This window comes from Echiichthys vipera (genome assembly GCF_963691815.1).
Source record: "Echiichthys vipera genome assembly, chromosome: 22".
Lineage (NCBI taxonomy): Eukaryota > Metazoa > Chordata > Actinopteri > Perciformes > Trachinidae > Echiichthys > Echiichthys vipera.
The window spans coordinates 18,636,183-18,663,820 of NC_139847.1; the positions used below are offsets into that span (position 1 = coordinate 18,636,183).

At 42.3% G+C, this 27,638-nt stretch overlaps 1 protein-coding gene across 1 annotated transcript in view; it reads right to left on the reverse strand.

Moving 5' to 3' along the window:
- Positions 1-27,418, reverse strand: part of zanl (zonadhesin, like) — a gene marked incomplete at both ends in the record, with an annotated part of 38,597 nt that extends 11,179 nt beyond the window's left edge. The window contains 35 exons of the mRNA XM_083936955.1: positions 308-405; positions 1,020-1,164; positions 1,260-1,468; positions 2,304-2,480; positions 2,594-2,688; positions 2,779-2,887; positions 3,528-3,705; positions 3,949-4,196; positions 4,752-4,896; positions 5,048-5,250; positions 5,412-5,581; positions 6,868-6,975; positions 7,322-7,465; positions 9,216-9,361; positions 10,729-10,853; positions 11,391-11,507; positions 12,937-13,075; positions 13,277-13,473; positions 13,808-13,949; positions 14,178-14,316; positions 14,443-14,571; positions 14,787-14,935; positions 16,622-16,866; positions 17,234-17,375; positions 17,516-17,709; positions 17,845-19,113; positions 19,465-19,543; positions 19,630-19,727; positions 19,817-19,984; positions 21,455-21,607; positions 21,899-21,983; positions 22,235-22,500; positions 22,621-22,770; positions 24,460-24,482; positions 27,390-27,418. Of these exons, the coding sequence (XP_083793081.1) occupies positions 308-405; positions 1,020-1,164; positions 1,260-1,468; positions 2,304-2,480; positions 2,594-2,688; positions 2,779-2,887; positions 3,528-3,705; positions 3,949-4,196; positions 4,752-4,896; positions 5,048-5,250; positions 5,412-5,581; positions 6,868-6,975; positions 7,322-7,465; positions 9,216-9,361; positions 10,729-10,853; positions 11,391-11,507; positions 12,937-13,075; positions 13,277-13,473; positions 13,808-13,949; positions 14,178-14,316; positions 14,443-14,571; positions 14,787-14,935; positions 16,622-16,866; positions 17,234-17,375; positions 17,516-17,709; positions 17,845-19,113; positions 19,465-19,543; positions 19,630-19,727; positions 19,817-19,984; positions 21,455-21,607; positions 21,899-21,983; positions 22,235-22,500; positions 22,621-22,770; positions 24,460-24,482; positions 27,390-27,418 (6,213 nt within the window). The remainder of the gene's footprint in view (positions 1-307; positions 406-1,019; positions 1,165-1,259; positions 1,469-2,303; positions 2,481-2,593; positions 2,689-2,778; positions 2,888-3,527; positions 3,706-3,948; positions 4,197-4,751; positions 4,897-5,047; positions 5,251-5,411; positions 5,582-6,867; positions 6,976-7,321; positions 7,466-9,215; positions 9,362-10,728; positions 10,854-11,390; positions 11,508-12,936; positions 13,076-13,276; positions 13,474-13,807; positions 13,950-14,177; positions 14,317-14,442; positions 14,572-14,786; positions 14,936-16,621; positions 16,867-17,233; positions 17,376-17,515; positions 17,710-17,844; positions 19,114-19,464; positions 19,544-19,629; positions 19,728-19,816; positions 19,985-21,454; positions 21,608-21,898; positions 21,984-22,234; positions 22,501-22,620; positions 22,771-24,459; positions 24,483-27,389) is intronic.
- Positions 27,419-27,638: the final 220 nt, after the last annotated feature.

Below are 27,638 nucleotides of genomic sequence, written 5' to 3' on the forward strand. Positions count from 1 at the left end.
TGGTGCATACTACCACCAGAAGCTCCTGGACATGAACCGGGGTTAATGGACCAGCACACCATGACAGCGTAACCAGCCTGGACCGAACTCCCCAGATTCTTGGCGCTCGTCCACAACTCAACCCAGTTCGTCCGTATCCATCCGACGATGACCGCCCCCCACCTTCCCTCATCCCTCCCCCTCAACCCCCATCGTCCCTCATCCCTCCTCTGCGTCCCCCATCATCTCTCAGCCCCTTTTTTCCTGCATCCCTTGGTCACTTCAAATGACAAGAAACAAGAAATTCAAAGTACAGTTCAGTCCGTACCTCAACCAGAGTGTATGTGCAGGTGCCCATGAACGTGTGCATCACACCATCAAAGGTGTAGTAGTGAGGATCTCCAGCTACGTGACACACTCCTTTACCTGAGGATAAGAAATATGTTTTTATCTGATGATTGTCTCAAAGAGAAATGAAGAACAAAGAATATGAAATAGGACAATAAAATATTCTTAAAGCCTCAGTCGGCAAGTCTGGCAGCTCACGCTGACTCAGTCAAATTTCAAATGTTTACAGCTCTCACGCCCCTCCCCCTCTACCACCGAGCGCCTCCACTCCCTCCCATTGAGTGTGCGTGCACCAGATTCCTGTGAACACGTCATTGATAAACAGCATGGAGTACACGCTACATGGAGGTAGGCTGGCTAACTTACTCATAGTTAGCAATTGCTAATGTCATTTAGTGTATGCCTAGCTTGATGCGTGTGCCTGTGATATTGTGGGGAGGGGGGATCTGTGGCGTGTGCACCAACTGTGATTGACAGTCAGCTCAGCGCTGTGTGGACAGGAGGATACGGGCGCAGTGGATTTTTGCAAAACAAACAATAAGTTCTAGGTTCTTTTTTTATAAAACCGGATGATTTATGTTGTTCTATCGGAGTGTAGTGTCGGCTTCAGTGAATATGATCAAACAAATGTTGCCGACTGGGACTTTAAGAATGTTGACACAGCTTCAGGAGCAGTGAATCCTCCAGTTTACCTGTAGAGTGGCAGTCCAGTACTCCCTCTACAACCTTACACTCCTGTGCAGGGCTGCACTGCCAGGGCTCGCAGGTGACGTTGCGGTTGCCGTTACACTTACAGCGCTCTGAGCAGTCCGTCTCTGTGAACCAACTGTCACCCACCTGCACACAGATAGTGCACGGACAAAAGGTAAGTGCATGTTCACACATATTTTCTTGCAAACCATCTCCTGCCCCTAAGGACTGTACTGTCTTACCGGCCTGTAGTTTCCGTCTCTGTCAGTGCATCCACACTCACTGAGTGGGACACATTTGTCTCCACTGAGGATGAGGCCAGGATTGCAGATGCATCCCTCCACACAGGGCTGGTTGCAGGAGCCACCGGGGCCCACAGGGTCCTGACAGCTGGGCTGGGCACAGGCAGGGCCGCATGGGTTGTAATGACTGCCTGGGGGGCACTTCAGAGCTGGAGGACAGTTAAAAAAAGGCATGTTTAAAGGATCCTCAAAGCCCAGGCTGGGACCAGTTCCAGCCTGGTCAGATGCGTACATGCACTGATGAAGCCTCTTGGATGAGAGGTGAAACGTCTTTCTAGACAAATAACCAAGTCCAGTTGCTTTCGACTGAAATTGCTTTTAGGATAACGATGACCTGGATGAATGAGAACATTCACAGACTCATGTTTGAAGGATGTTTTGTAAAATACATGCGTTTATTTACATAATTTTTTTCTTCAAATGTAAAGCTGCAGTTGTTTTCTCATACTGGCAATGATTTCATTATGATACAATCCTGTTTCAGTTTGTCCAAATAATAAATATCAACTCTTCGTACTACAGTATATGTATCACATGTCAAACTCAAACCTTCTGTTAAAATTCAATGAACTGAATTTCGGCAGCTTGTCACTTACGGAGGATGTGGATCCTGCGTTCCTAACCTAAGTGAGATGAAGTTTATTTTTTTAAAACAGGCCTTTTGATGAACATGCTACCACACTGTGGCAACAAGTGGCACATACAGGAGCTAAAGCCCCTTTCACACTTGTCCAGAGATTACCTAGAGAAGCTGTATGTGAGAACGCAAATGTCTGGTTCAGTTGGACTGGACACCACAGGGTCTGTTTAATGTTTGACTGAGCCCATGTGGGAATAGAGATGCTCACTGTGCAGACACTTCACAGCGAGTGAGCGGGCGTGTCCATGATGTTTCTATCATGCTGCTGCCACAAGAAAGTTTTTCCATAATTCATACAGTGATTCACCTTTTTTTTTTTTTTACACACACACACGCAGACTTACGACAGAAGGTGTTGTTTCTCCATGCGATGGGGACTCCTGCAGCAGCACACATGTCAGCATAGCTCTCTATGGCCTGGCACAGAGCAACGGTCTGACCTCCGGTGGCACACATGTCGTACACACAGTTTCCAAAGTAAGGCTCAGGGGGCACGACGGCATGGCAGGTCTTAAAGATACCTGAGGTCAAGATCAAGACACAGAGAGGGGATGAAGGCCAGACAAACTCCCTTTGCTCAATGATCACTTCCACAGTGGCACCAGGCTACTGTGTGTGTGCGCTTGTGTCATACCATTGGGATCTGTGATCATGCCACAGCTGGTGGGCTTCTTGGCCTCCTCCTCCACCTTTTTGTCACAGTCTTCCTGTCCTCCGCCGTTGGTGCAGCTGGAGAAGAGGTGGAGGATTTATTAGACTGAAGTAAAGTGATGATTTGTGTTGTGTAATAATGACCATATCTCATATTATGTGACTCACTCAGGCCGCGGGTCAGGAACCTGCCAGCTGTCTCCCAGGTCGTTGGTGTTAGCAGCTGGTGTATTGTCTGGTTTCAAGTTGTCATCTTTGGAGTTTCCATTGAAATTTCCTGTCGGGGACACAAACAGTAAGACTTAGTCAACAGGCTGAAAAAGATTGCTTTGAGTTGGCCTGGTAGTTCAGGGTACTGTACACTGAAGCAAATACAGTGGACACACTGTTGCTGCCATGAAGGAATGACAAAACTTTGACTGGAATTCATTGTTGTGAAAATCCCAGTTGAAAATGTGTGAGTTATCCTTTAAAATGTCTGTGTGTTGAGGTGTATTAAGTGAAATTTCCGGCGTAAATTGCATTTGGTAATCCACTTGAATGGACTTCAAGAGGAGCTGGTACCTGTACGTAAGTCTTTAAAACACTCTTTTAATAAACTCTGGGTTCACTAACTACATTGTTGGTGCTTTGTTTTCTGTTTAGAGACTCATGCTGCTGCAGAGGTTTGCTGTTATATTCAGCAGTATTAGTGGTTAAAAAAAGCCGTTTTCATGTGTTCACCGTGCTGCCCCGAGCTAATCAGTTTTAGCCACATTGAGCTGTTAGCGACTGTTAGCGAATGTCCGGGATTTCTCCGTTAATAGTTGTTACACGAAAAAATTGTCTCGATGGCTTATTTGATGAGTGTATTTGCCGAAAAAGACCCTAGGATTAATTTACGCCGGAATTGCACTTTAAGAGACGGTGATTCTTACCACACATTCCACAGAGGAGGCCATTGTAGGAGGTTGGCACGGTGATGTCAGCATGGTGGTTACCATCGAAACGCACTCTCAGGCCAAAGGACGTCTCCAGGACAACAAACTTGCCGCTCAGGTAAATCTTAACACCGCTGATGGAGGTGACAGGTGGGACAACCACTGTCCCATTGACCTGAAGAACATGGAGATGTTTATTCTGATGCGTATGTGTGTGTATATTGTTCCCGAATTAATCAGATTCATTGACCGATTTTCCCAAAGACTACTATAGAAGACTAAAAAAGACTACTTATTTACATTGAAACAAGACATTTGGGCATTTTTGTTTTGAAAAAAAACGTACTCACTTAGCAAGCACATCTAAAGCTTAAGTGTATCAGTTTGAATAGTTAGTTGAGTCTGTCAGGTAACATACCTGGACCGTTCGGCCCTTGCCAAGGATGACAGTCACACCGTTCACATTGATCACCACAGCCCTGACGTAGGAAATCTTCTTATTACTTCCTCTGTGCTCATTCTGGGTGTCCACAGTGAAGTATGGCAAGTCGGAGGAGACGTTGCAGGGTTTGGACAGGGTGTAGGAGCAGGCGCCCATATAATGGTGGGTGTGTTTGTCAAAGGTGGTGTAGTGGGGATCACCAGATACTGAGCAGATACCATTTCCTGAACGAGAGAGGGAAGAATTTAGCTGAACCGTGTGACATCTGAACTGTCGGGGTTTGCTGAAGAATCACACCATTTTAACACTAAATCGAAAACACTAGCAATAGCATGTGGAATTTTTTGTAAATCACAGAGAGTATACAAAGACTCAAATGGAGCTTTAAAGACTTCATGTACCTCTGCATGTATATGAGTAATATTTCCCCCATTTTCTGCCAATTTGAATTCCCTGTTGCATTATTTAATTCAAATACTGTATATCACTACAAATCTTCAGTTTTGTTTCATATATTCAAGATCGAAACTGAAATTCATAATCCAGAGCTAGCTATAAGTTATTTATAAATGGTTCAAATAGCTAGCTATAAGTTATTGACAAATGGTCCAAGTAGTAGCACGATTGCTGATCAAAACAACCTGTATGTTGTGTGTGTGTTTGTGTGTGTGCGTGTGTGTGTGCGTGTGTGTGTGTGTGTGTGTGTGTGTGTGTGTGTGTGTGTGTGTGTGTGTGTGTGTGTGTGTGTGTGTGTGTGTGTGTGTGTGTGTTTAACATACCCAGAGGACGACATTCATATTCTCCATCGTGCAGCTGGCAGCTCTCAGTGGCTGGTTTACAGGTGCTGTTGTGACACTGGATCAATCCTCCGCTGTGACACACACACTTCTGCCCACAACCCTCCAAGTACCAGTTATCATCCACCTGACACACACACACACACACGAACACAAATGCAAATTGTACAGTGTTCAGATGAGAAACATTACTATGATTTAAACTATAATGATACGATAATGAATCGATCAGTATAAATGGAATGAATTGGAGCCACTTAGTCGTTACTCCCACTTACAGGGTGATAGCTTCCACTGGTGTCCACACAACCACAGTCTTTCACTGACACACACTTGTCGTTGCTGAGGATGAAGCCCGGGTTACACTTGCAACCCTCCACACACACGTCCTCACAGCCGGCTGGTCCGCCCACACCCAGACACGTCTCTGGACATGAACTCACACACAGTGAGTAGGAGCTGTTGGGAGGACAGGCGAGGGCTGCACCGAGGGACAGAGGGACGGAGAGATGACGGACAAAGGCACGGTAGGAGGGTAGGGTGAACACATGAATACATTGGGAATGACAGAAACACTCCCCTAGCAGAAACCGAGAAAACAATCATCTTTGGAAAACATAAAGTTTGACACTGAACACTTACGACAGAAGCTTGGAGTCCTCCACTGGTGGACTTTGGCTCCGGCGCTCTGGCAGGCATCAGTGTAGGCCTGGAGCTGGTCACACAGTACACTCTGCTGGCCATTGAACTGACACATGTCATACACACAGCTCTGGAAGAATGGAGTGGGATTCACCACACTGATACACTCCCTGGAACAGAGAAAAACACTCATGAAATGATATGCTGCAGGTGTCACTTGAACCTTCCTCTTAATCGTTCCTTAAAGAATTACAAATACCAACAAGTACGTATGAAATTCATAAGATCACATCCTAACCAACTGGACCTGAGAGAGAGAGAGAGGCTTTGAAAATGAGCCATTCGAAACATTTTAATAAACCAAAGAGAGACAACAAATTGTGTGTGAATGTGCTTTAATGTGGTACAGAGTCCAATCCTATACATGTGATTTTCCTAGAACAAGCTGTAACTGTAATCTGAAATAGATAAAGGAGTGAGATAATCTTTGTAAAGATACCACAAACACCCATCTGTGCAGTCGTAAAGTAGACGTAAAACAGTCATTTGAAAATATGCACACGGATGTTTGGAGTTACAATCACACCTGTACCTAGCCACAGTATTGTCCACAGTATGTTATCTGATACACACCAGATAAATAAGTGCTGACACGGCTCAGAACAGGGAGTTCACATATGGATTCAATGTAAACAGCTAAAGGTTAATTTAATAAAATCAATTATAAAATGATATATGTATTTTTGCCTAAGGTCAAATATGTTTTCAGAACCATAGTGTGCATGGTCATTTCGCTGCTCTGATTGGTTGTAGGTCTATCCAATGGAATCCAAAATAATTTTACTCTGCAGTGATAAAACCTTTTGGAAAACACATATGAACGTACTATAATACATATATATATATATCTATACATAAGCCATGTGTCCTGTGATAGACTGGCGTCCTGTCCGGGGTGGACCCCGCCTCACGCCCGATGTCAGCTGGGATCGGCTCCGGCCCCCCGCGACCCCGATAGGGACAAGAGGTTGAAGATGAATGAATGAATATACATTAGCCTGGCATCACCAGACTAATTGCAAATGCTAATTAGTCTGGTGATGCCAGACTACTTCTGGTTTGGCGCTCTAGAAAACTTGAATGGGGATTCAATTCTTTAATCACGGGGCTCTGAAATGTTGTTGAATTATCATTGTTTATTTAATTATTGTTATTGGATTGAATGGATCCAATCCTGATTTGCAGATGTCTCTTTGTCATTTAAATCAATGTGAAAAAGTATTTTTGGGCCAGAAGACATCATGTGACAAAGATTCCACCATTTGGCCACTGTGTCAAATTAGCTTCAAAGCCTGACCTACATCCTGAGACCCTGCTCCACAGAAGCCCTTCACTGTTACAGTTGGAACAGGTCAATAATAACAATAATAATCATTTAAAAAAGTTCATTTCTCACCTGAAGGGTCCAGCAGGGTCTTTGATTTTGCCACATTTGTCTGGTTTCACCACCTCAGCCTGCAGTTTGGGGTCACAGTCTGGGTCAGGCTTGGTGCCTGGGCTACACCTGATCAACACAAACACAACAACAGGGTCACGTTCCATCTCATCTACTTTTCAAAACAAATCATTCTTTGCATAATAATAATACAATAATGATAATAATAATACAAATAATAACACTTTCTCTACAAAATATGATGAATGTTTTTCTTTAGTTCTAAATGTCCCATTGTGCACGAGTATGAATCCATTTTTTATTCTCATTCCCAAACTATTAGTAACTTGAGTCCACCCGTGAGTGATGAGCATAGTCGCGTGTGTTTTAGTCACATGCTTGAACTACATGTGAATTTAAAACATTTAAAGGAAACCCTCGAATTCTCAGATTCCAGCGCTAAAGTTAAACTCACGAATCATCCTCATCTTCTTCTGTCTGCCAGCTGTTCCCGAAGTCGTTGACATTTCCCACCAGATTGCCGTCTGGTTTGGTGAAGTCGTTGCCTGGGTTCCCATCGTAGTCGCCACAGAGGCCGCACATCTGGTCGTAGTAGGAGCTGCAGGGACAGAGACGAAGAGACGGCGGGATTAAGAGATGACGTCCTAAGGAATCTTAAAAGGTCAGATAGTGTTTGTCCCTTTCACGGAATTCTAGAAACAAATAAACAGAAAGCAGAAAGCTCTTCATCTGATACTATTGGTCAGGGCATCATTAATGGAACATATATAAAAGCAAAGTATTAAGACTGTTGGAAGGATTTATTATAAATAGCAGATCTAGATGAAGTTTGAACTACAGATTGGACAGATGTACATCTGACTTCTTAGGCTGTTTATATGAAATATACCTACGGCAAGATTAAACTCTGACCTTCTGCAGATTATAGCATCTTGTACTATTTGTTACATATCGTCCTGTCTTCCAGGGTGTGTTTCAGCTGCTTCATGTGCAGTCTATATACTTTAAGTGTTCGTCCTTTCAGCAAAAGAAAGTGAGAATTGCAAAATAATCCATAGCTACTTAAATGTAAAATCACATCTCTCACTATTCACTTTTGCTGTATTAACCGCCATAACATATAAGTCATATTCACATTACTATAGGTATTATTATAGTTACTGGAAGTGTGTCTGTCTTTGTCTCTCTCTGTGTCTGTCTTTGTCTCTCTCTCTCTGTCTCTCTTTCTCTCTCCTTTTCTTCCTCTCCAACCGGTGCAGACAGATGTCCGTCCTCCACAGAGCTGGGTCTGTTCGTTCCTGTCTGTTGTAGTGAAGGTTTTCGTTGCCACCGTACTCTACGGGGGAGTTGTTGGGTCTCTGTTAATCATAAATAAGTCATAGAGTGTGGTCTTTACCTACTCTGTAAAGTGTCCTGAGATAACTTTTGTTAGGATTTGGCACTATAAATAAAATTGAATTGAATTGAATTCAGATATTCTGAAGTGTGGTTATATGAAGCAGCGTCCTGTCATGGAAACTAAGACATGTCCTGCTGTGGATGGGGACAGCAGCTCAACGTATTTTAGCCTAAAAACATCAGCATCAGTTTAAGTGTAGGCTATATTTAGAATATTTTCAATGCTTTACCTTGCTGCCAGACAACCCTATTTACGGGGGTAGAACTGAAGCTATTATCTATGCTCTCTTTAAAGCCACCAGACTTCATTGACAAAGACAGTAAATTGCTGGTCTACTGCCTCCATCCGTTTTTTTTTCGAGGTCTTAGAATATGTTTAACTATTGACTCTGTCCACAGCAGCTTCTGTGTCTCCTCCTCTCTGCTTCTTCAAAACAGCAACATGCTAACATCATCTACTGTAGGAACCACACTGACTACGGAGAAGTAACTCATGCAACCACACTTCAAAAGATCCAAACTATCATTTTAAGGTTTACACATTTTGTTTGATTCCAAATGAATGTAGATTACCCACTCCGTTTTAAGTTGTTTTAATTGTTGTAGTTTTTCCACAAACCCCAAAGAGAGCTGTTGGGAAGTTTGAGTCTGTGACACCATGTTGCAGACATAGATATGTAGATTTACATTAATTCTCCTTGCTGGGTCTATGTAAACCATAAATAAGTCATAGAGTGTGGTCTTTACCTACTCTGTAAAGTGTCCTGAGATAACCCTTGTTAGGATTTGGCACCATAAATAACATTGAATTAAATTGAATTGTAGTGTTGATGTTCTAAGCTAAAAAGTTCTGTTATTTATATTCAGCTCAATAGTTATCTGCTGTATTTGATATGTCTGTGCAGTAACCCTCTGACAGGGTGTGACCACCTGATTGTTACTTTACCAACCTGGGAACTGAGATCTGGGCGTAATGGTTTCCGTCCCAGCGCACCCGGAGGCCGAAGGTTGTGTGCAGGGTGATGTACTGACCGGCGAGACTGAGAGACATGAGAGGGGAGGGGGAGTGAGGTAGGGCCACTCGCAGCCCGTTCACCTGTCGGAGGAAAGGAAACAAAGACAACATAAAGAAGGCGTCAGACAGAAGCTGCAGGGACACTTTATATGTATTTGTTTCCTGTCAGCTTTACTATCAAGTTATTTACTGTTACAGAGAAGCAGTTGTTGCTCATTTAATATGCATCAAAAGAAAATCACGCAACAAAAACAAAACACAAAACAAGGGAGTCTAAGACATTAAATAAGTCAGAAGTTGAAATATAGGGATAAAATATTACATATATAAAATATAAATAAAATAAAATATATTTGTGGTATTTAGCGTTTACAAAATGAATTCATTAAATATTATCTGGAATGTAGATGTATATGCATGGGACGATACGAAAATTGGCCAAAATAATTCACAATATTATCCCGATAATCATTGAAATGTACTTCAAATGGCACCAAAACACACTGGAATTATCTCACATTTAGTTAAGAAACAATAGATTTGAAATTCAATTAAATTGTATTTATACTGTAGTGTCAAATCATAGTTATCTTAGGACACTTTTAAATAAAAAGTGATAATCGTAAAACATGAGATCATCCTAGTATGTCATAAAGATTGCAGCAGAACAGAGAGCATATTACATGAACAAATTTAATAACCTTCTACTTTTTTAATAGACTACATTAAATGAGAAGATGGATTTTCTGTCGAATAAAATACATTCTACTAGATCTGAACTGCTACTTACCAAATGAATGTTACTTTTAGAGGAAAAACTGAAGTAAACTGCAGCAAAAGTCACTCGTGAGGATATTCACAATTATCCCAATAATTGAAATTCACCAGGATTAACTTATTATGACTGTTTTTTTATCACAATCCACATACAGATCCATTATTGCCCCATCCCTAGATGTACATGTGGCATATGTAGTAAATAATATAAGTACAGAGGTGTAAAAACAGGAAGTCAACATATATAAAGGTAATGGGGTAAATTTGAGACATGAATGAAAGCCAGCACACAGGGATTTAGATCTCTAGGCGGATGAGATGACGGAGCATTGACACAGGGAAAACCTTTAATCTGTGGACGGATCAAGCAGATGAGTACATGAGACGATGAGGAGGAAGCGTGTGGAAAGATATCTGGGATTATAGCATTAAAAAGAGATAGAAGTCGGGGATAAGATCAAAGAAAAAGGTGAATAGAACTAGAGACAAGAGGCTGGCTTTCATTTCTCTAAACCACAAGATTAAGATATAGAGAGGGAGATGAAGCTGCTGTGTGCGTGTGTGCGTGTGTGTTGTGCCCAGTCATGCCCCTGTGACACTGACAGCTTGTAACAGCACGCACATAGACACAGACTACATTGAGTACTGTTGTAAATGTTGTCTATACTGACCAGCGTCCTCCTGGCCTTCATCAGGGTCACAGTGACTCCATTCACAGTGACATAGAGCTTTCTCAGGTAGGACACACCTTTCACTCCTCTCTCCTCATTCTTCCCCTCCACTGAGAACCAAGGACCTGCACAGGGGGCATACACACACTTCATTGTCTGCTTTTTGCTTTAAGCTTTCTTAAACAGCACGTAAATGTGGATTTATCACATGTTAAATGTTTAAAAACCACATGTGCCAACATAATTAAATTGCGTTTCTCATGGAAATGTGGCTTTATATAAGTTAGATGAACGGCCACTATGGTTACGTTATTTTATCATGTAGTTGTAGTGCCACCTCCTGGTGTAAGGACATCAGATTCTACAGGATCATAGTGGATCCTCTGAATGTGGTTGTGATTGGACAATGTTTAAGAGCAGGTGGATAACAGATGCACGTCCTCCACAGAGCTGGGTCTGTCCGACGTTCATGCCTGTAATAGGGAAGGTTTTCGTTTCGTTTACCTACTCTGTAAAGTGTCCTGAGATAACTTTTGTTATGATTTGGCACTATAAATAAAATTGAATTGAATTGAATTGAATTAAATTGAATAAGTATGCAAATGTTAGGATAAAAAAGAAGTCCCTCGGATACAATGGGAATGACGGACACCTGTTCCTACCTGTGTTGTTCCTGCAGGTTCTGGCCAGTGTGTAGGTACACGTTCCCATGAAGCTGTAGAACTTCTTGTCAAACGTGTTGTAATGAGGATCTCCGGACACCACACAGTCCTGGGAGCCTGAGAGAAAGAGAGGGACAACCCCAGAACATCAGACTACAGCACAGCTGGAGGTATCAGAGTCAACGTGGAGCCACTCATCATTTTGAGAAGAAGACAACATTGAATAACTCGCATTGAGATGTTGTTCTGTGTGGTAACAGAAAAATGTGTGTTGGCGTACTGCATTTGACATACTGCATCTATGTATTGGGACATACTAAATATTTTATGGCATACAAATAGTATGGTAGTATGGGTATTGGAATGCAGTGTTTGACTGAACATAAAGATGGGGGATGCATCTTCCTCCCACTGTAAAAGTGAAGCCAAAATATCCCAGACATGGACATGGCTAAATTATAACAATTAATAATAACATAAATATAATAATAACTACTTAACTTAACTACTTTGGGAAAACATATTTTTTTATTATGGCTTTTGTCCCATCTGTTAGCATGGAGGAGGCGGGGTTTATTACCCATACTGCAGCCAGCCACCAGAGGGCGATCCAGATGCTTTGACTTCCCTTTCAGGGAGCTGTCCATCTTTATATACAGCATGGTTTAAACAACAACTCATTACCCCATCTTCATCATCTACTAGCTTTGTTGGTACCTCGTAGTACAAAACTATTTCAGCATGAATTATTTGTGACGTAAAGAGAGCTGAGCCGGAAGGCAAAGCTCTCGATCTACCGGTCAATCTTCGTTCCTACCCTCACCTGTGGTCATGAAAGCTGGGTCATGACCGAAAGAACGAAGTTGCGATTACAAGCGGCCGAAATGGGTTTTCTCAGGAGGGTGGCTGGAGTCTCCCTTAGAGATAGGGTGAGAAGTTCAGCATCCATGAGGAACTCGGAGAAGAGCCGCTGCTCCTTAGCGTTGAAAGGAGCCAGTTGAGGTGGTTCGGGTATCTTGTAAGGATGAACCCTGGGTGCCTCACTAGGGAGGTGTTCCAGGCACGTCCAGCTGGGAGGAGGCCTCGAGGAAGACCCAGGACTAGGTGGAGAGATTAGATCTCCACACTGGCCTGGGAACGCCTCAGGATCCCCCAGTTAGAGCTGGTTAATGTGGCCCGGGAAAGGGAAGTTTGGGGTCCCCTGCTAAAGCTGCTGCCCCCGCGACACGACCCCGGATAAGAGGTTGAAGATGAGATGAGATGACATTGTTAACCCTGACATCAGATCTGGTTGCCTTGTACCTACATGTACTGTATGTGTCGTCACGTATTGTACTGAAACACTTTCAGTACAAATAGTTACAGGACAGTATCTTGAGCCAATCCTATGATGCGTTCCATTTTAGATTCATGGGTTTTGGTTCTGGACGATACAACACCTTTTGTTTAGCTGTAGCAACGTCATGCTGACTGCTACAGTTAAGAGCAACATGATTCAGACCCAGTAAAGTGACCTTGACTAGTAGTGTGGTGGTTGCAAACTTACTGGTAGGATAGCAGCCCAGCTCTCCCTCCTGGACTTTACACTCGTGCATTGGGGGGCAAACAGAGGCCGCACAGGTAATGAAGGGAGCATCACACCTACACTTCAGCCTACAGTCCTCCACATAAAACTCATCTCCAGGCTGAGACACACACACACACACACACACACACACACACACACGCACACAAACACACACATACACACACACACACATACACACACACACACACACACACACACGCAAGGACACACACATTTGAACTGCATTAGCATGAGGAAGCTTAAATCAAAGGCCACAGTGTCTTCACAAAGCAGAAATGTCCTCACTACGATGGTTTACCTCATAATACTGTCCATTAGTGTGTTTGCAGCCACAGGAACTCTTCTTGACGCACTTGCCGGCGCTCATGACGTAGCCAGGATCACACACACAGGCCTCGGAGCAGGGCCCACCACAGGAGGGGGGTTTCCCAGAACACGTCTCTTGACAGGGGTCTGCACAGGGCTCATAGTGGCTGTTGGGGGCGCACTTCAGAGCTAAGGGGAGGATAGAGGGCTGAGGTCAGTGGGCATAGAGGCATATGCTGAGAATATGGGGCCTGTATTTCTCAAATGTATTATCAAGATGTGACTTTTTTGGCCATAATTAACTCATAATAAATGTACAAAAACACAATTTACTTAGCAGGTTATAAGTAAACACTTTAGTTCAAAAACATATGTAGCCAAATTGGAAATTAAAATAGTAGGAATAATTTGACTCAGCTAAGGGAAACTATCCTATCAGCCCTGTGCAACTACATCATTTTACAACGTCTTTGCATCTTGCCCTCCCTCCATCCATCCTTCCATTCTTTCACCCAACACTCACGGCAGAAGGTTTCATTCCTCCAGGGTCCGATGTTCACCCCGCGGTCCTGGCATTCATGGACGTAGGCTTCTATGGCTTCACACAGAATGGGCCTCGCTCCATCCAGCTCACACAGGTCAAAGACACAGTCCCTGAAGAAACTCTGAAGACACACACACACACATAGTTGGTTGAGTTACTTAATTTTGTCTCTTCACCTTCAACCAGAAATTCTAATTTCTGTCTCAACCTTTTTTTCAGCTTCTTATTGTAATGACATTGTACAGCTTGTCTTTTACTGTGCGTAAAAATCGTACAGCATCAAAACATGGAACTGCTTCACATTTATGTATACTGTACATGTACTGTATATGCGTGTGAAGGGACTAACATTTGGGTTGATTCTGGGGTGGCACACAGCGAAGGGGCCCTTTTTGTCCAGGAGGATGCCGCAATATCCAGAGCTCTCGTACTGTTCCTGCTCTCCTACTTCACAATCAGGGATGGTGGTGTTGGGTCTTTTATTACACCTGGGACCAAACACATTCAATATTAAATCAATATTGAGACATTATCAAATAAATACTTTTTATAACTTGTCAGATAAAGTCTGTACATGCGGCTTGCCTGTAGCAATATTAATGCATGCTACTCACTCTGGATCAGTGTTCCAGCTGTGTCCAAACTCATTGGCATTGTTGGTCAATGATCCATCCGGCTTACGGAAGTCATCCTTGGTATCTCCATCGTAATCTCCGCACAGTCCACACAGCTTGTTTGCATAGCTGCAGGTTTCAAGAAAATCCGCACGTTAGTGATTTGTTGAAGTGAGAACATGTATTCGGCTAGAGCAACGACACTCTACGTCTCCACCCGTGCAAGACTCCATTCCAAACAAGTACTATCGTTTTCATTGATCAAATTCCTTTTTCATCAGCATCATTCCAAAACTTCCATGAAAAACCAATCATCAAAAAATATCTGTTCAGTCTTCACTCACTCTTTGATCACTTTTATGTCCATGAAGTGGTTTCCATCATAACGAACAGTCACACCAAAGTTCATGGACACAGTGTAGTGCGTTCCTGACTTGAACACAGAGACACCTGGAGCCGGGCTCACTGGTAGGTTTACATTGGTCCCATTCACCTGTGTGTGGAAATCAGTTGCAATTTACATTATATATGATTACTGAGAAAATAGAAAGACAACTATTGAAAATGTAACCCATGTTAAAATATGGTATAAATAAGAATAAGTACTTTAAAAGCTGCATAAATCAGTTTAAAAGTCAAACGTGATTAATTGAATGTAAATGAATTAATCAGAGTTAAAGTTAATACAACAATAACTTAATGTTGAAGATGAAAAGTATGCCGACAGGAAATTCATATCGCTGCCCTTTAAGGGACTAGCGACGCAGCGCGTCAGTGACGCGCAGCAGAGACCGGAGGGGTAGAGCAGAGGAGGACATCGGAGCGAACGAGTGGAGATTAATAAGCAGAAAACGGAGTGAAAAAATGGATTTTGCAGTCGGAAAAACATAACTTGCCTGGTCGGGAACTGACGGGATTTTATGTGTACCAAACCACACCGGTTTTGGTGAGTCTTGTGTTGATTTTATTTTTCATTTTTACCATGTTGTACCTTTTTTTTCATGGCGAGAGCTAACGCTAAAAAGTAGCTGTTTATAAGGAAATGCTCCGTCATAAACTGTTTACCAGTAATATTTTGGGTTTATGAAGACTGTGAATGTCATGAAAGTGACTGTATGCTGTGTAAATGAAAGGCGCTTGCAGTATTTGATGTGTGAGACGGAGCCGTGAGTTCAAAGAGACCGCTCCGCCGCCATTTTGAGATGAAAAAGCACCGTAGCAGTAATGTTACAAACTCAGAGACTGTTAAACATTTATTTGTGTAATTTGAAGATTTAAAGAGATTTATTGTGTTTATGACCTGTTACACAGGTCAGGTTTTATGATTGGTTTGAAGCTCGGTCGGGACGAGGATTGTTCTGCCGTGTGCGGCCGTGCACATGCATAGACAGGATTCAAGATGGCGAGCCAGACCCAGACCTTCCACTCATCTTCTCCATCGCATCAGTGAGGAAGTCCTCTGCGAATGGTGACTCGCTACCAGAGCGGTAGGAGTATCAGAATTGGGTTTGAACTGAACTGAGAACTGATTTATTTTTGGACTGAATCGAACTGAAGCTTTTCATTGAACTGAAACGTGAACTTACATTTGGACTGTGAACTTGATCTGGAAGTGTCATACTTTTATTTTGCGTATTGAGTTCATATTTTGAATGTTATTTGAATGATCGTGGTCCACTATGACCTGATTGTGTAATTTAAGGTATTTTCTTACCTGTAAAAGAAAGGGAAAAAGAGTTAACTCAAGAAGAAAAAATAGGAATTCTAAATAGGTGCAACCTATCAGAAAAGACCGGTCTAATTAACTTAAATTAGCCTGACTTAGATAAATAGGTGAACTAAAGAACCAAAAGAGTGAAATACTTTTTTGTTATACTCAACTAAATTTCAGGAACCTGCAGGATATTTTATTTTATGTACTGTTTTGTATGTGTTTTGGAATTCAGTAAATTGCCAGCTTTTTATATTTTAAGCAACGGCCTCTGGTGTAATTATTTTGCTCCCACTCCTTAGAACCTAGAACTGGTCCAGTGGCGCAGTAAGTGCTGTGACACCGGTGCTACAAAAAGCAGAGAATCTTACATTTTTTTGAACTACATTAGTAGCTGCACAATATCATCAGCTCTTGTCGATACCTTGTAGAAACGGCAATAGTCTGTTCAACAGACTCATTTCTTACCTGTACAGTGCCACCTTTGAGGATGGAGATCTTCACCATGTGTACATACACATGTACAGCCTTCAAATAGGAGATGGTGGGCCTGTTAAAACGATTCTCATTGTCGGCATGGACCTCGAAGTATGGCAGAGTTGTTTCATTGCAGGGTCCAGACATCAAATAGCTGCAGTTGCCCATGAAGTTGTACTTGCGTTTGTCAAAGGTTGTGTAGTGGGGATCACCAGACGCTATGCATGTGGATGTACCTGAGATATGAGAAAGTGTATGTTAGAAGTTATTTTGTTACAAATGTTTCACTGGTATGAACTTTTGCTGAACAGCAGTCGTCACAATTAAGAGTCAGAGGAAAAGGATGGATGCTAAAATGCAACACGAGCAGAGTAATAAAGTCAGTGAACTGACACAGTTCAGTCACAATGTCAGTTACAAAGAAATACTACTAGGATTATGTTTTCAAGGAAAGTTTGTCAAAAAGTGTGTACCTTAACCCTATTTTAACCAATATCCTATCTCGCTATTCGATGAAGACAGACTTTTAAAAACATTTTTGCTTTTTATATTGTTCAAGCTAGATTATTTCAAGCTGCTAGTACCATTCCCAGACAATATTACCTTTAGGATAGCAGCCTGAAACACCATTGATCTCGCGACACTCTTCAGTGGGGTCACAGGAGTTATCAACACATTCCAAAGTGTAGTTCCCTGCACAGCGACACAGCTTTGAGCAGCCGTCCCCAAAAACAATCTCGCCAGGCTAAAACAAAATTGAAAAAAGGATCAATATTGGCAAGTGTCCTGTTTGTACAACTTTCATGTCATTTACTATTTTACAATTGTATATTTTTTACTAAACAGGAATGTATGCATATGGGTATAATTCATAGGACACCTTACCTCATAATAGTTATTCTGATCATCCAGACAACCACATTTCTCCAATGGCACACAGCGCCGTCCTTTGAAGACAAACCCTGGTTTGCAGAAGCAGCCGCTGATACAAGAGCCAGAACAGTTGGTGGACGGTTCCATACAGGTGGGGATACAAGCTGGACCACATTCTATATAGTCTGCATCAGGTGGGCATGGTTCTGTTCAGCAGAAAAACATAAATTGTTTGATGGAAAATGGGGAAAATAGATGTGAGAAAATAAGACGGAAAATATTTTAAGAAATAAACAAAGTATTATTTAACTTAAAACCAAACGTTGATGAGGACATCATACTTGGTGGCTTTGGTGTAGTTGGTCCAGGAGTTGTGGGTTTAGGTGTGCTCGGTCCAGGGGTTGGTGGTTTGGGTGTAGTAGGTCCAGGAGTTGGTGGTTTGGGTGTAGATGGTCCAGGAGTTGGTGGTTTTGGTGTAGTAGGTCCAGGAGTTGGTGGTTTTGGTGTAGTGGGTACAGGAGTTGATGGTTTAGGTGTGCTCGGCCCAGGAGTTGGTGGTTTGGGTGTAGTGGGTACAGGAGTTGATGGTTTAGGTGTGCTCGGCCCAGGAGTTGGCGGTTTGGGAGTAGTTGGTCCAGGAGTTGGTGGTTTTGGTGTAGTAGGTCCAGGAGTTGGTGGTTTTGGTGTAGTCGGTCCAGGAGTTGGGGGTTTGGGTGTAGTTGGTCCAGGAGTTGGGGGTTTTGGTGTAGTAGGTTCAGGAGTTGGTGGTTTGGGTGTAGTCGGTCCTGGAGTTGGTGGTTTGGGTGTAGTCGGTCCTGGAGTTGGTGGTTTGGGTGTAGTCGGTCCTGGAGTTGGTGGTTTGGGTGTAGTTGGTCCAGGAGTTGGTGGTTTTGGTGTAGTAGGTCCAGGAGTTGGTGGCTTGGGTGTAGTTGGTCCTGGAGTTGGTGGTTTGGGTGTAGTAGGTCCAGGAGTTGGTGGTTTGGGTGTAGTTGGTCCAGGCGTTGTAGGTTTGGGTGTTGTAGGTCCAGGAGTTGGTGGTTTTGGTGTAGTTGGTCCAGGAGTTGGTGGTTTAGGTGTAGTTGGTCCAGGCGTTGGCGGTTTGGGGGTAGTTGGTCCAGGGGTTGGTGGCTTAGGTGTCGTAGGTCCAGGAGTTGGTGGTTTGGGTGTAGTAGGTCCAGGAGTTGGTGGTTTGGGTGTAGTAGGTCCAGGAGTTGTCGGTTTGGGTGTTGTAGGTCCAGGAGTTGGTGGCTTAGGTGTCGTAGGTCCAGGAGTTGGTGGTTTGGGTGTAGTAGGTCCAGGAGTTGGTGGTTTGGGTGTTGTAGGTCCAGGAGTTGGTGGTTTGGGTGTTGTAGGACCAGGAGTTGGTGGTTTGGGTGTAGTAGGTCCAGGAGTTGGTGGTTTGGGTGTTGTAGGTCCAGGAGTTGGTGGTTTGGGTGTTGTAGGTCCAGGAGTCGGTGGTTTGGGTGTAGTAGGTCCAGGAGTCGGTGGTTTGGGTGTTGTAGGTCCAGGAGTTGGTGGTTTGGGTGTTGTAGGTCCAGGAGTTGGTGGTTTAGGTGTAGTTGGTCCAGGCGTTGGCGGTTTGGGTGTAGTTGGTCCAGGCGTTGGCGGTTTGGGGGTAGTTGGTCCAGGAGTTGGCGGTTTGGGTGTAGTTGGTCCAGGCGTTGGCGGTTTGGGTGTAGTTGGTCCAGGCGTTGGTGGTTTGGGTGTAGTAGGTCCAGGAGTTGGCGGTTTGGGTGTAGTAGGTCCAGGAGTTGGTGGTTTGGGTGTTGTAGGTCCAGGAGTTGGTGGTTTGGGTGTTGTAGGTCCAGGAGATGTTACCGGGGGTAAAGGAGTTGTGGGCTGAGCTATAAATAAAATGTAAGTATAGTTTCTCATGAAAACATAGAGACAGCATATACTGTACATACTGTATTTCTCATTGTGCAGCAAGTATTTTCAATTTCCTCAGGTCAGTTTCTCACCTTTGCAGGCCATCACACACACGGCATCAACAGCAATATCTGTCTGAGAAGTTTCTCCATAGGTACCCACAATCACAAACTGAAATACATATATAAATATGAAAAGGTTAATATAAACCTATGCACACACACACATACACAAAGAGGGAGAGCTCTAGTATTTACCTGAATAGCAGTATTCCCCAAGTACCGGACCTCTGAAGGCTTCCAGCCCTGACCCTGGTTCCCCCTGACAGTGAAGAGGGCAGGTCCAAGGCTTCCACCTGGCAAACAGAAAAAAACATTCAAGTTAAACATTTTCATGCTGTCTGTGTTCCTGTCTGTATGGACATTATAAGAAATGTATGTCTACCTGTAGTCATAGTGTGGACACTGAGCTGCATTGTGGTGCTTGTGCCATACAGATAGTAGTGAAAGGTGAGATCCAGACATCCAGAAGACGGATTTATTATAGGACTTCTTATCTGAGAGTTCTGTCCAGGGATAGCTTCGAAAGAATCCATCAACATGTAGGCGCCCACTACAAAATAATAAAAAGTGCCATTAAGGTAAGAATAATATAAAACAAATTCATTTAGTTTTAAAAAGTTGTACAAAGTCAATGGAAAGAAGTGCGTGGACATGAAAAGACTTATCTCTATATGAAAAGTCCCAGTGAAATGAAAAATACATCTCCCCAGATTTAATCCCATTTCCCTGTGTTAATTCTTTATTTATCTTTTGTTATATGCCAAATATGTAAACAAAAAACAACAGATTATTTTTACATTTATATAGCTGTCAAATGTTTGATGACTCATCCTGAACTAAAGAGTATTTACAGAATGAATGTGCTGTAATCAGATGAGACTTGACCGGCACAAGCTAGCGTTCATTTAAAACCGCACTTCACATTTATGGTCGACTGGTGGTCGCAGTAGCTAACAGAGCAATATGGAGACAGTGTTTTGCTAAATCAGCTAGCTTGCAATTAATCTGCATTAGCAAGCAAGCTAACAATAGTTGACATTAGCCACAGTCACACAAATCACAGTATGTTTCACATCAGTGTTTCTGCTAGGATTTTTTTTTATCAGAATTGGAGGAAAAGGGAGGAAAGGTATTTCTGATTCTGATTCTGATTTGTTGTACCACGACAACACAGAATACACACATGCTGTTCAGCTGCGGCCCACACTACCAGCCACTGGATCAGCAAGTCAGTTAGTGCCATTACAAAGAACACCCAACATGTGGTGGGTGCTGGTCAATTGTTGATGCTAGCGGACCCCACTTCTTAGCTAACATTAGTTAATGTTGCACACTGTTGGCTGTAGGGGAGCTGAAGAGAGGTAAGGGTCCAGAAGTGGCAAAACATCTCAGAAAATGTGTCCAGAGTCCTTTACATAGAAGTCAGTCCGTCTGTTATAGGCAACCGAGAAAGGTAGGGAAAGTCTCATTTTTTAGGTCACATTACAACCTGTTCTCCCATTGGCAATAAAATGATTAATACATGTAAAATGTTACACTATGTACCTTGAAGCAAAAACATTTTTATCTTAACGCGGGGTCAGAAGAAAAACAATGTTAACCCTGTACAGGTGGTACATTATCTGATCTCGACTTACCAACTGGCCCCTGTACCAGCTCCTCTCATAGTAAAGTCCATTCTGTGTAGGGACTCTTCTCATGCTACTGCAGAGGTTTGCTGTTATTTTCAGCAGTATTAGTGGTTAAAAAAGACGTTTTAATGCCTTCCCTGTACTGCCCCGAGCTAATCAGTGTTAGCCACACCCGGCTGTTTGTGACTCTACCGGATTTCTCCGTTGATCGTACAGACCTGAAAAAAATCATCTCGATGGCTTATTTGATGACCGAATTTGCTGAAAAAGTACCTGGGATGATTTTAAACCAGAATTCCACTTTAACGTGCGTTTGTGTAGATTACAAACAACGCACCATTCTGTGACAGTCATTTCAATAGAGACATTCGAAAAGAAGAACCACTTACAACCAGGTTTGGAGAAGTCGTCATCGGGGCCGGTGCCTTCAGTGTCTGTTTGCCCAATCCACTGGTCAAAGCCAAATATTTCAGCATTGTCAGTATGACTCGACCACCCACACAGCTCACCAAGAGTGTCAAAATCACAGCCAGAAACACAAGCTGTGAAAAAACACACACATTTGGACAATCAGTGATACAGGTAGGGGTGTGTGTGTGTGTGTGTGTGTGTGTGTGTGTGTGTGTGTGTGTGTGTGTGTGTGTGTGTGTGTGTGTGTGTGTGTGTGTGTGTGTGTGTGTGTGTGTGTGTGTGTGTGTGTGTGTGTGTGTGTGTGTGTGTGTGTGTGTGTGTGTGTGTGTGTGTGTGTGTGTGTGTGTGTGTGTGTGTGTGTGTGTGTGTGTGTGTGTGTGTGTGTGTGTGTGTGTGTGTGTGTGTGTGTGTCTGTCTCTTACAGGGACATGCTCCTTCAGTGATGACAATGTTGTCCAGAGCTGTGTCACAGGAAGCAGTGAAGCCTCTCTGAGCCTCGAACACAATCTATAGACAGAGCATAGAACCTTTGAACTCTTTATATACAAGTGACTGACAGTGTGAATCTTGGTAACTTTTTTAATGCAATGCACCTGCCAGTAGACTTGATGGTATGTAAGGTCAGTATTTAACTGTGAAATCTAAGTCTTTTAAAGTCGTTTCAAAGCCAGACTGGATCACAGTCACCATGCAGCTGCTCTCTCCGTCCACATTTCTGATTGTTAAAGCAACATCTACAGTGATCTGCTAACACTCACATTGATGTTCTGACCGCTGGGTTTGGACACGGTGACAGAGCCCTTCAGCCATGATGGACTCTGGATACCTGTCTTCTTCCAGACATCCATCTCACCGCTGGGCCTCTTGGCAAGAACCCTCAACACATTCTGACTGTCTGAGCCGTACATGTAATATCGAAACTGGACACAGATCTGAGAAGCCGATGATGAGATGGCAGGGCTCAGCAGACGAACTTTCTGTCCGTTAGGCACATTGTCACACTCCTGGTAGATATAGAAGCCCTCTGCAAGCAGATTGAGACAGAAAGAAGACGTCAGGGTGAGGATTCTAAATTGACCTCAATCATGGCCTGGTTACCTGTCGAAATTAGACATTTCTAATAAACTGCACATTCAGGACTGACCTCCATCAGGGTAGTCTCCACTGGGGCCAGTACCAGGTGTCGGGGTCGGACCTTTGTGTCGGGTCCAGTCACCGTTGTCTGTGTTGTCCTGACTGAACCTGCAGAATGGTTCACTGTCCTGGTTAAAGTCACAGGAGGTCAGCACTACTTCTGGAGAAAGACAAACACAACATAGACAGTTAGATAAATGGATAATGTATAATTTATCGACAAAGCAATCTGTGGTCCTTGATATAAATTATTAAATATAGTTATGAGTTGTTCTAAAAACGGGTGGATGAGTAAATGTTTGGTTTCAGAACAGGAGGGGGGGACGCTAAAGTCAGGAGGATCTTATAAATGCATTATCTCAACTTAAACTTGTCTACAGTAGTGTGCACAACCTGAGAGGTGAAACCCAGGGCACAAAATGTCCATGGCACTTTTACTGCTGCTTTGTAAGCTTATTGGTGTGATGACAACAACATAAAGACACAAACTTTGAAATGAAGCTGGTATTGTTTTTCAGTTTGTGAGTCTGTGTTTGTGTCATTATTTTGGGTCATCATGACAAAATGTGGTACTGGAGACACCTACTGTAACGGGAACTACCACAGAGGAGGTTTTCAGTATTTTGCCAGGTGTTTATATGTGTGTCTGTCTCTCTGTGGACGGATTTTATCACCGCAATAGAACGGCAATCGTGCAAGATGATGTCATGAAACGTTACAGGTGTGTAGTTTAGATCAAACAATTGGTGTGATACGATCGAGGGAAGTAGGGGGTTGAAATTTGTGGAGTGGCATTGGGCAAGATGCAGTCATGAAACGTTACAGGTGTGTCATTGAGATCAAAATCAAGGCCAGGTGGGTGTGGTTCGAGCGAGGATGGTGGAAGTAGGGGGGTTGAAGGAAGGGACCATCCCATGACAAGATGGTCTCTAATTGGATCTGATTTTGTGCTCGAGTGAAGGCATCTAAAGTTATTAACAGAGCGTGAGAAGAGTCCCTACACATTAACCGAAGCACCAACAACGTAGTTAGTTAGCCCAGAGTTTGTTAAAAGAGTGTTTTGAAAGACTTACTAACTGGCTCAGGCACCAGCTCCTCTCATAGTAAAGTCCATTCAAGTGGATTACCAAAGTCAATCCCAAAGGAAGGAGCCTATTGGTGCTTTGTTTCATGTGTAAGGACTCTTCTCATGCTGCTGCAGAGGTTTGCGGTTATTTTCAGCAGTATTAGTGGTTAAAAAAGACCTTTGAATGTCTTCACAGTGCTGCCCCAAGCTAATCAGTGTTAGACTCGTCCGGCTGTTTGCGGCTATACCGTATTTCTCTGTTTCATACATGAAAAAAATTGTCTAAATAGCTTATTTGATGAGTGTATTTGCCGAAAAAGAACTATGGGATGATTTTACACCAGAATTCCACTTAAATGTGCGTTGGTGTAGATTACATACAACGCACCATTCTGTGACGGTCATTTCAATAGAGACATTCGTAAAGAAGAACCACTTACAACCAGGTTTGGAGAAGTCGTCACCATGGTCTCTAGTCGGATCTGATTTTGTGCGTGAGTGAAGGCATCTAAAGTTATTAACAGAGCGATTCTGACTCCTCTCTGTGAGGACGGATGTCTCTCTGTAGAGTTTGTATTGTATGTGTGTAGGTTTGGGTTGTGTTAACACATCGGCACAGTGTAAAAGTGGATAGTGAAGATAAGAAGCTGTAAAGAGGTAAAGTCCACGTCCATGCCAAGGGCAGCGTGGTGGGGTCACATGCCGTGCTACTGTCTTAACCCATCCAATTCAGATTAAAGATAAAGATACACAGAATTTTTGGTATGATTAAAATCAACCTACCATCTCTGTTTGTGTTCTGCAGGCTGTAAAAGACACGGGAACAAATTCAGAATTGACTTTTGTTGAAAGCAGCCTGTTTCTCTTTATAGTAAAGTTAAGAAGAATAAAAACGTCAATTACCAAATATTACCAAGGACTAATGATCAAATATACGACTTAAAGACACAGTATGCCCAGATGCACATAATATAGGAATATACTGTAAATGAGCCTGAAATTGAAAGTTTAAATTTATCTAAACCACTATAGTTTATACTGCAGTCCACATTAGTATGAAATTACATATAGGACCAACCATGGAACAATCCTATTTGAAGTTTGAGTTAACAAAATCAAGGGCCAGTTTCATCAACATGCAACATGTGCTAGTTTCCTCTCACTTTGATTTAAACAGGTTCAATTGATCAAAACAAACATCATAGTAGTGCCCGTGCTGCACAGCAGGAGCCATAAGCATAGATTAAAAAGTGTAATATGGCATCATTTAAAAACAATTCAGTACAATAAAGTCCCCATAAACTCACTATCACTGCTATTACTGAGTGTGCACTCTTTATCGGGATTTAAAAGGGATTCACACAGAAACCACAGAGCAGCACTTCCCAAGCTGAGGGAAAGGGGATTAACAGGATAAGAAAGAAAAAAACGCACATATTTGACCCTCCTCAGGCCTTTAAATAAAATGAATTAATTCATTAATCAGGGCTGGCTGCAGCATTAGCAGCCAGGATTTTAGATACTCTGAACAAATAATACAATGATCATTGAGAAATGATTGACTGAGAAATACCTATATTAAGTGGAGAGGATTAGATATACTGTGTTAGAAATGATCAGGTTGGAGATGAAAACAAATAATGTTATATACAGGATCTTTCGCTGTCTTTGCTTTTGGGTCCTGTGTTTGGTTTAAGATCTTTTTGTGTTGTTTCATTTGGTTTTGACCCTTTCTTCTTTTCTCTCACTGTATTACACTCCATACGTTTGAAACCGAGAATAGTATTCGTTTCAATTTCATACATGTACTAGTTATCTATACATGGCATTTGTGTATTCACTGATATGATAACACTGGGGAAATGAATGTAAAATCAAAGTAGATAAAACTGTGTGATACGATCTAAACAAGATAAAACTACAAACAAGATCACACAAAGTAAATAAGAATTTTTATATGTATTTTTGAAGATTAAGGATGATAAAATAAGACTGATTTGCACATACTGACATTTAAAAAAGTGTATGAAGGAATTATGCAATGATAAATGCAGGAATTTGAATAATTAGTATTGCAAATGATGTGTGGATTAACAGAACATTAATAACATTGACGATTGAATAAATTGAATTAAATGAGAAAAGTGTAAAAATAAACATATAAATATAGAAGTGAAGCGTCTCGTGATGACATAGAGGAACGTAGGCCTATGTGCCAGTGATGAGACAGGACAGCCCGGTCCAATTGAACCAATGATTCCTTATGATTTTTGATGCAGGACAAAATCATAAATCATTAAAAAGAATAAAAATCCTGATCAGTCTGCTTTGGGGGTATGGACTCACCTGTGCTGTGCCTGTGCCCCTGCTCTGCAGCCACACATCCATAGCAGCAGAAATATAAACTTTAATGTATCCATGGCTAACTCTTGGTTAGCAGCAGAGAAGACAGAGGGGCCGGAGCACAGGACTTTATATAGAGGGCCAGGGTGGGGAGGGGGGTGCTGAGTGGAAACCAGGGTGGATGGGCCGGGTGGTTGGTGCAGATGCTGAATCGCTGCATTACTTGATGTTGCAAAATGTGTAAATCAGTAACCGTGAGCGATACGGACAGGGTGTGCTCTCTTTGGGTGTGACTTCTATCTGAGCCTGTACACTTTTTGACCCCTCAGCAGTTCACGGGGAGGGTGGGGATGCCCATCAAACACTAAATCACAAATACTAACCCGGATTGTTAGGCGCTAAAGAGCACGTTGCGTAATAAACACAATACTTTGATCACGCAGGCACACCTTTTTGCATTCTTTGGATAGGATGTAAATACAGTAACACTGGTTCAGTAAGTCCATGAATCCATTTCATTTAAACTGATGTTTAAAACAAACAATTTCCCCCTGGGATTATTCAAATATTGCTGATTCTGCTTTGAGTTTTGATCAATTAATCTGAGCAATTATATTATGTTTATGATACTGAAACAGTGGGAAGATCTGGAACATTTAGCTATTATTATTATTATTATTATTATTATTATTATTTACTTGAGGCTTTGGACTTTATTTGGTTAAACTGAAAAGGCTGTGTTCTTGTCTCATATTTTCAGCATCATCGCTGTTGTCACACTTCGTTACTTAGACACATAACAAATGATTGTTTATCTTTGTTTGCCATAGAAACCAGACTGATTTAACTTTCCATGTGCACTTTGACCTTGGACTTACTCCATCACCAGTGACGCTCTCACTGCTGAGCTTTATCACATCTTTAGAGAGTGACACATATTAGCCCCTTCACCTGAAATCTACTTCTAGACTGAGTTACTGCCCCCAGGATGCCACTGGTTGTGTCTGTGCTACTGCCATCAGATCTCAGTGTTTAATCCCAGCCCTTAGCCTAATATATAAGTTGAAATCTCTTAATGTGATCCAGACACAGGCATCTGGTCAAGGATGAAGGAGACATTTGCAGTCAAAACTACACTGAGCATCTCTCTAAGGCAGGGGTCTGCAACATTTACTATCAAAAGAGCCATTTTGCCCCCTCTTCCAACTATTCAAATTTGTCTGGAGCCGCAAAACATATTTGATGTCGCAGCTTATGAATGTCTATATGTAGTTATATGATATCTACAAAAAATCTAGAATAAAGAAAACTGTTGACATTTTATTCCTATTATTACCTGTTATAAAAAATATTGTTTGATAATTTCTCACCACATATCAAGAATACGGGGAGCTACCATTATGCGAGAAACTCAAGATTAGCCACCGGCAGGGAAAGGTGTTGGGCCATAGACGAAGGATGTCACACATATTTTAGTTCCACATAATATATATTTTTTTAAATCACCTCGAACTCCAAGATAACAGGTGTTCCCTCTGAAAGATTGTCTCCTTTGTAAAAAAAAAAAAAAACAAACAAAAAACCCTATGTTTTATTTTATTTTACATCTTATCTTTTTG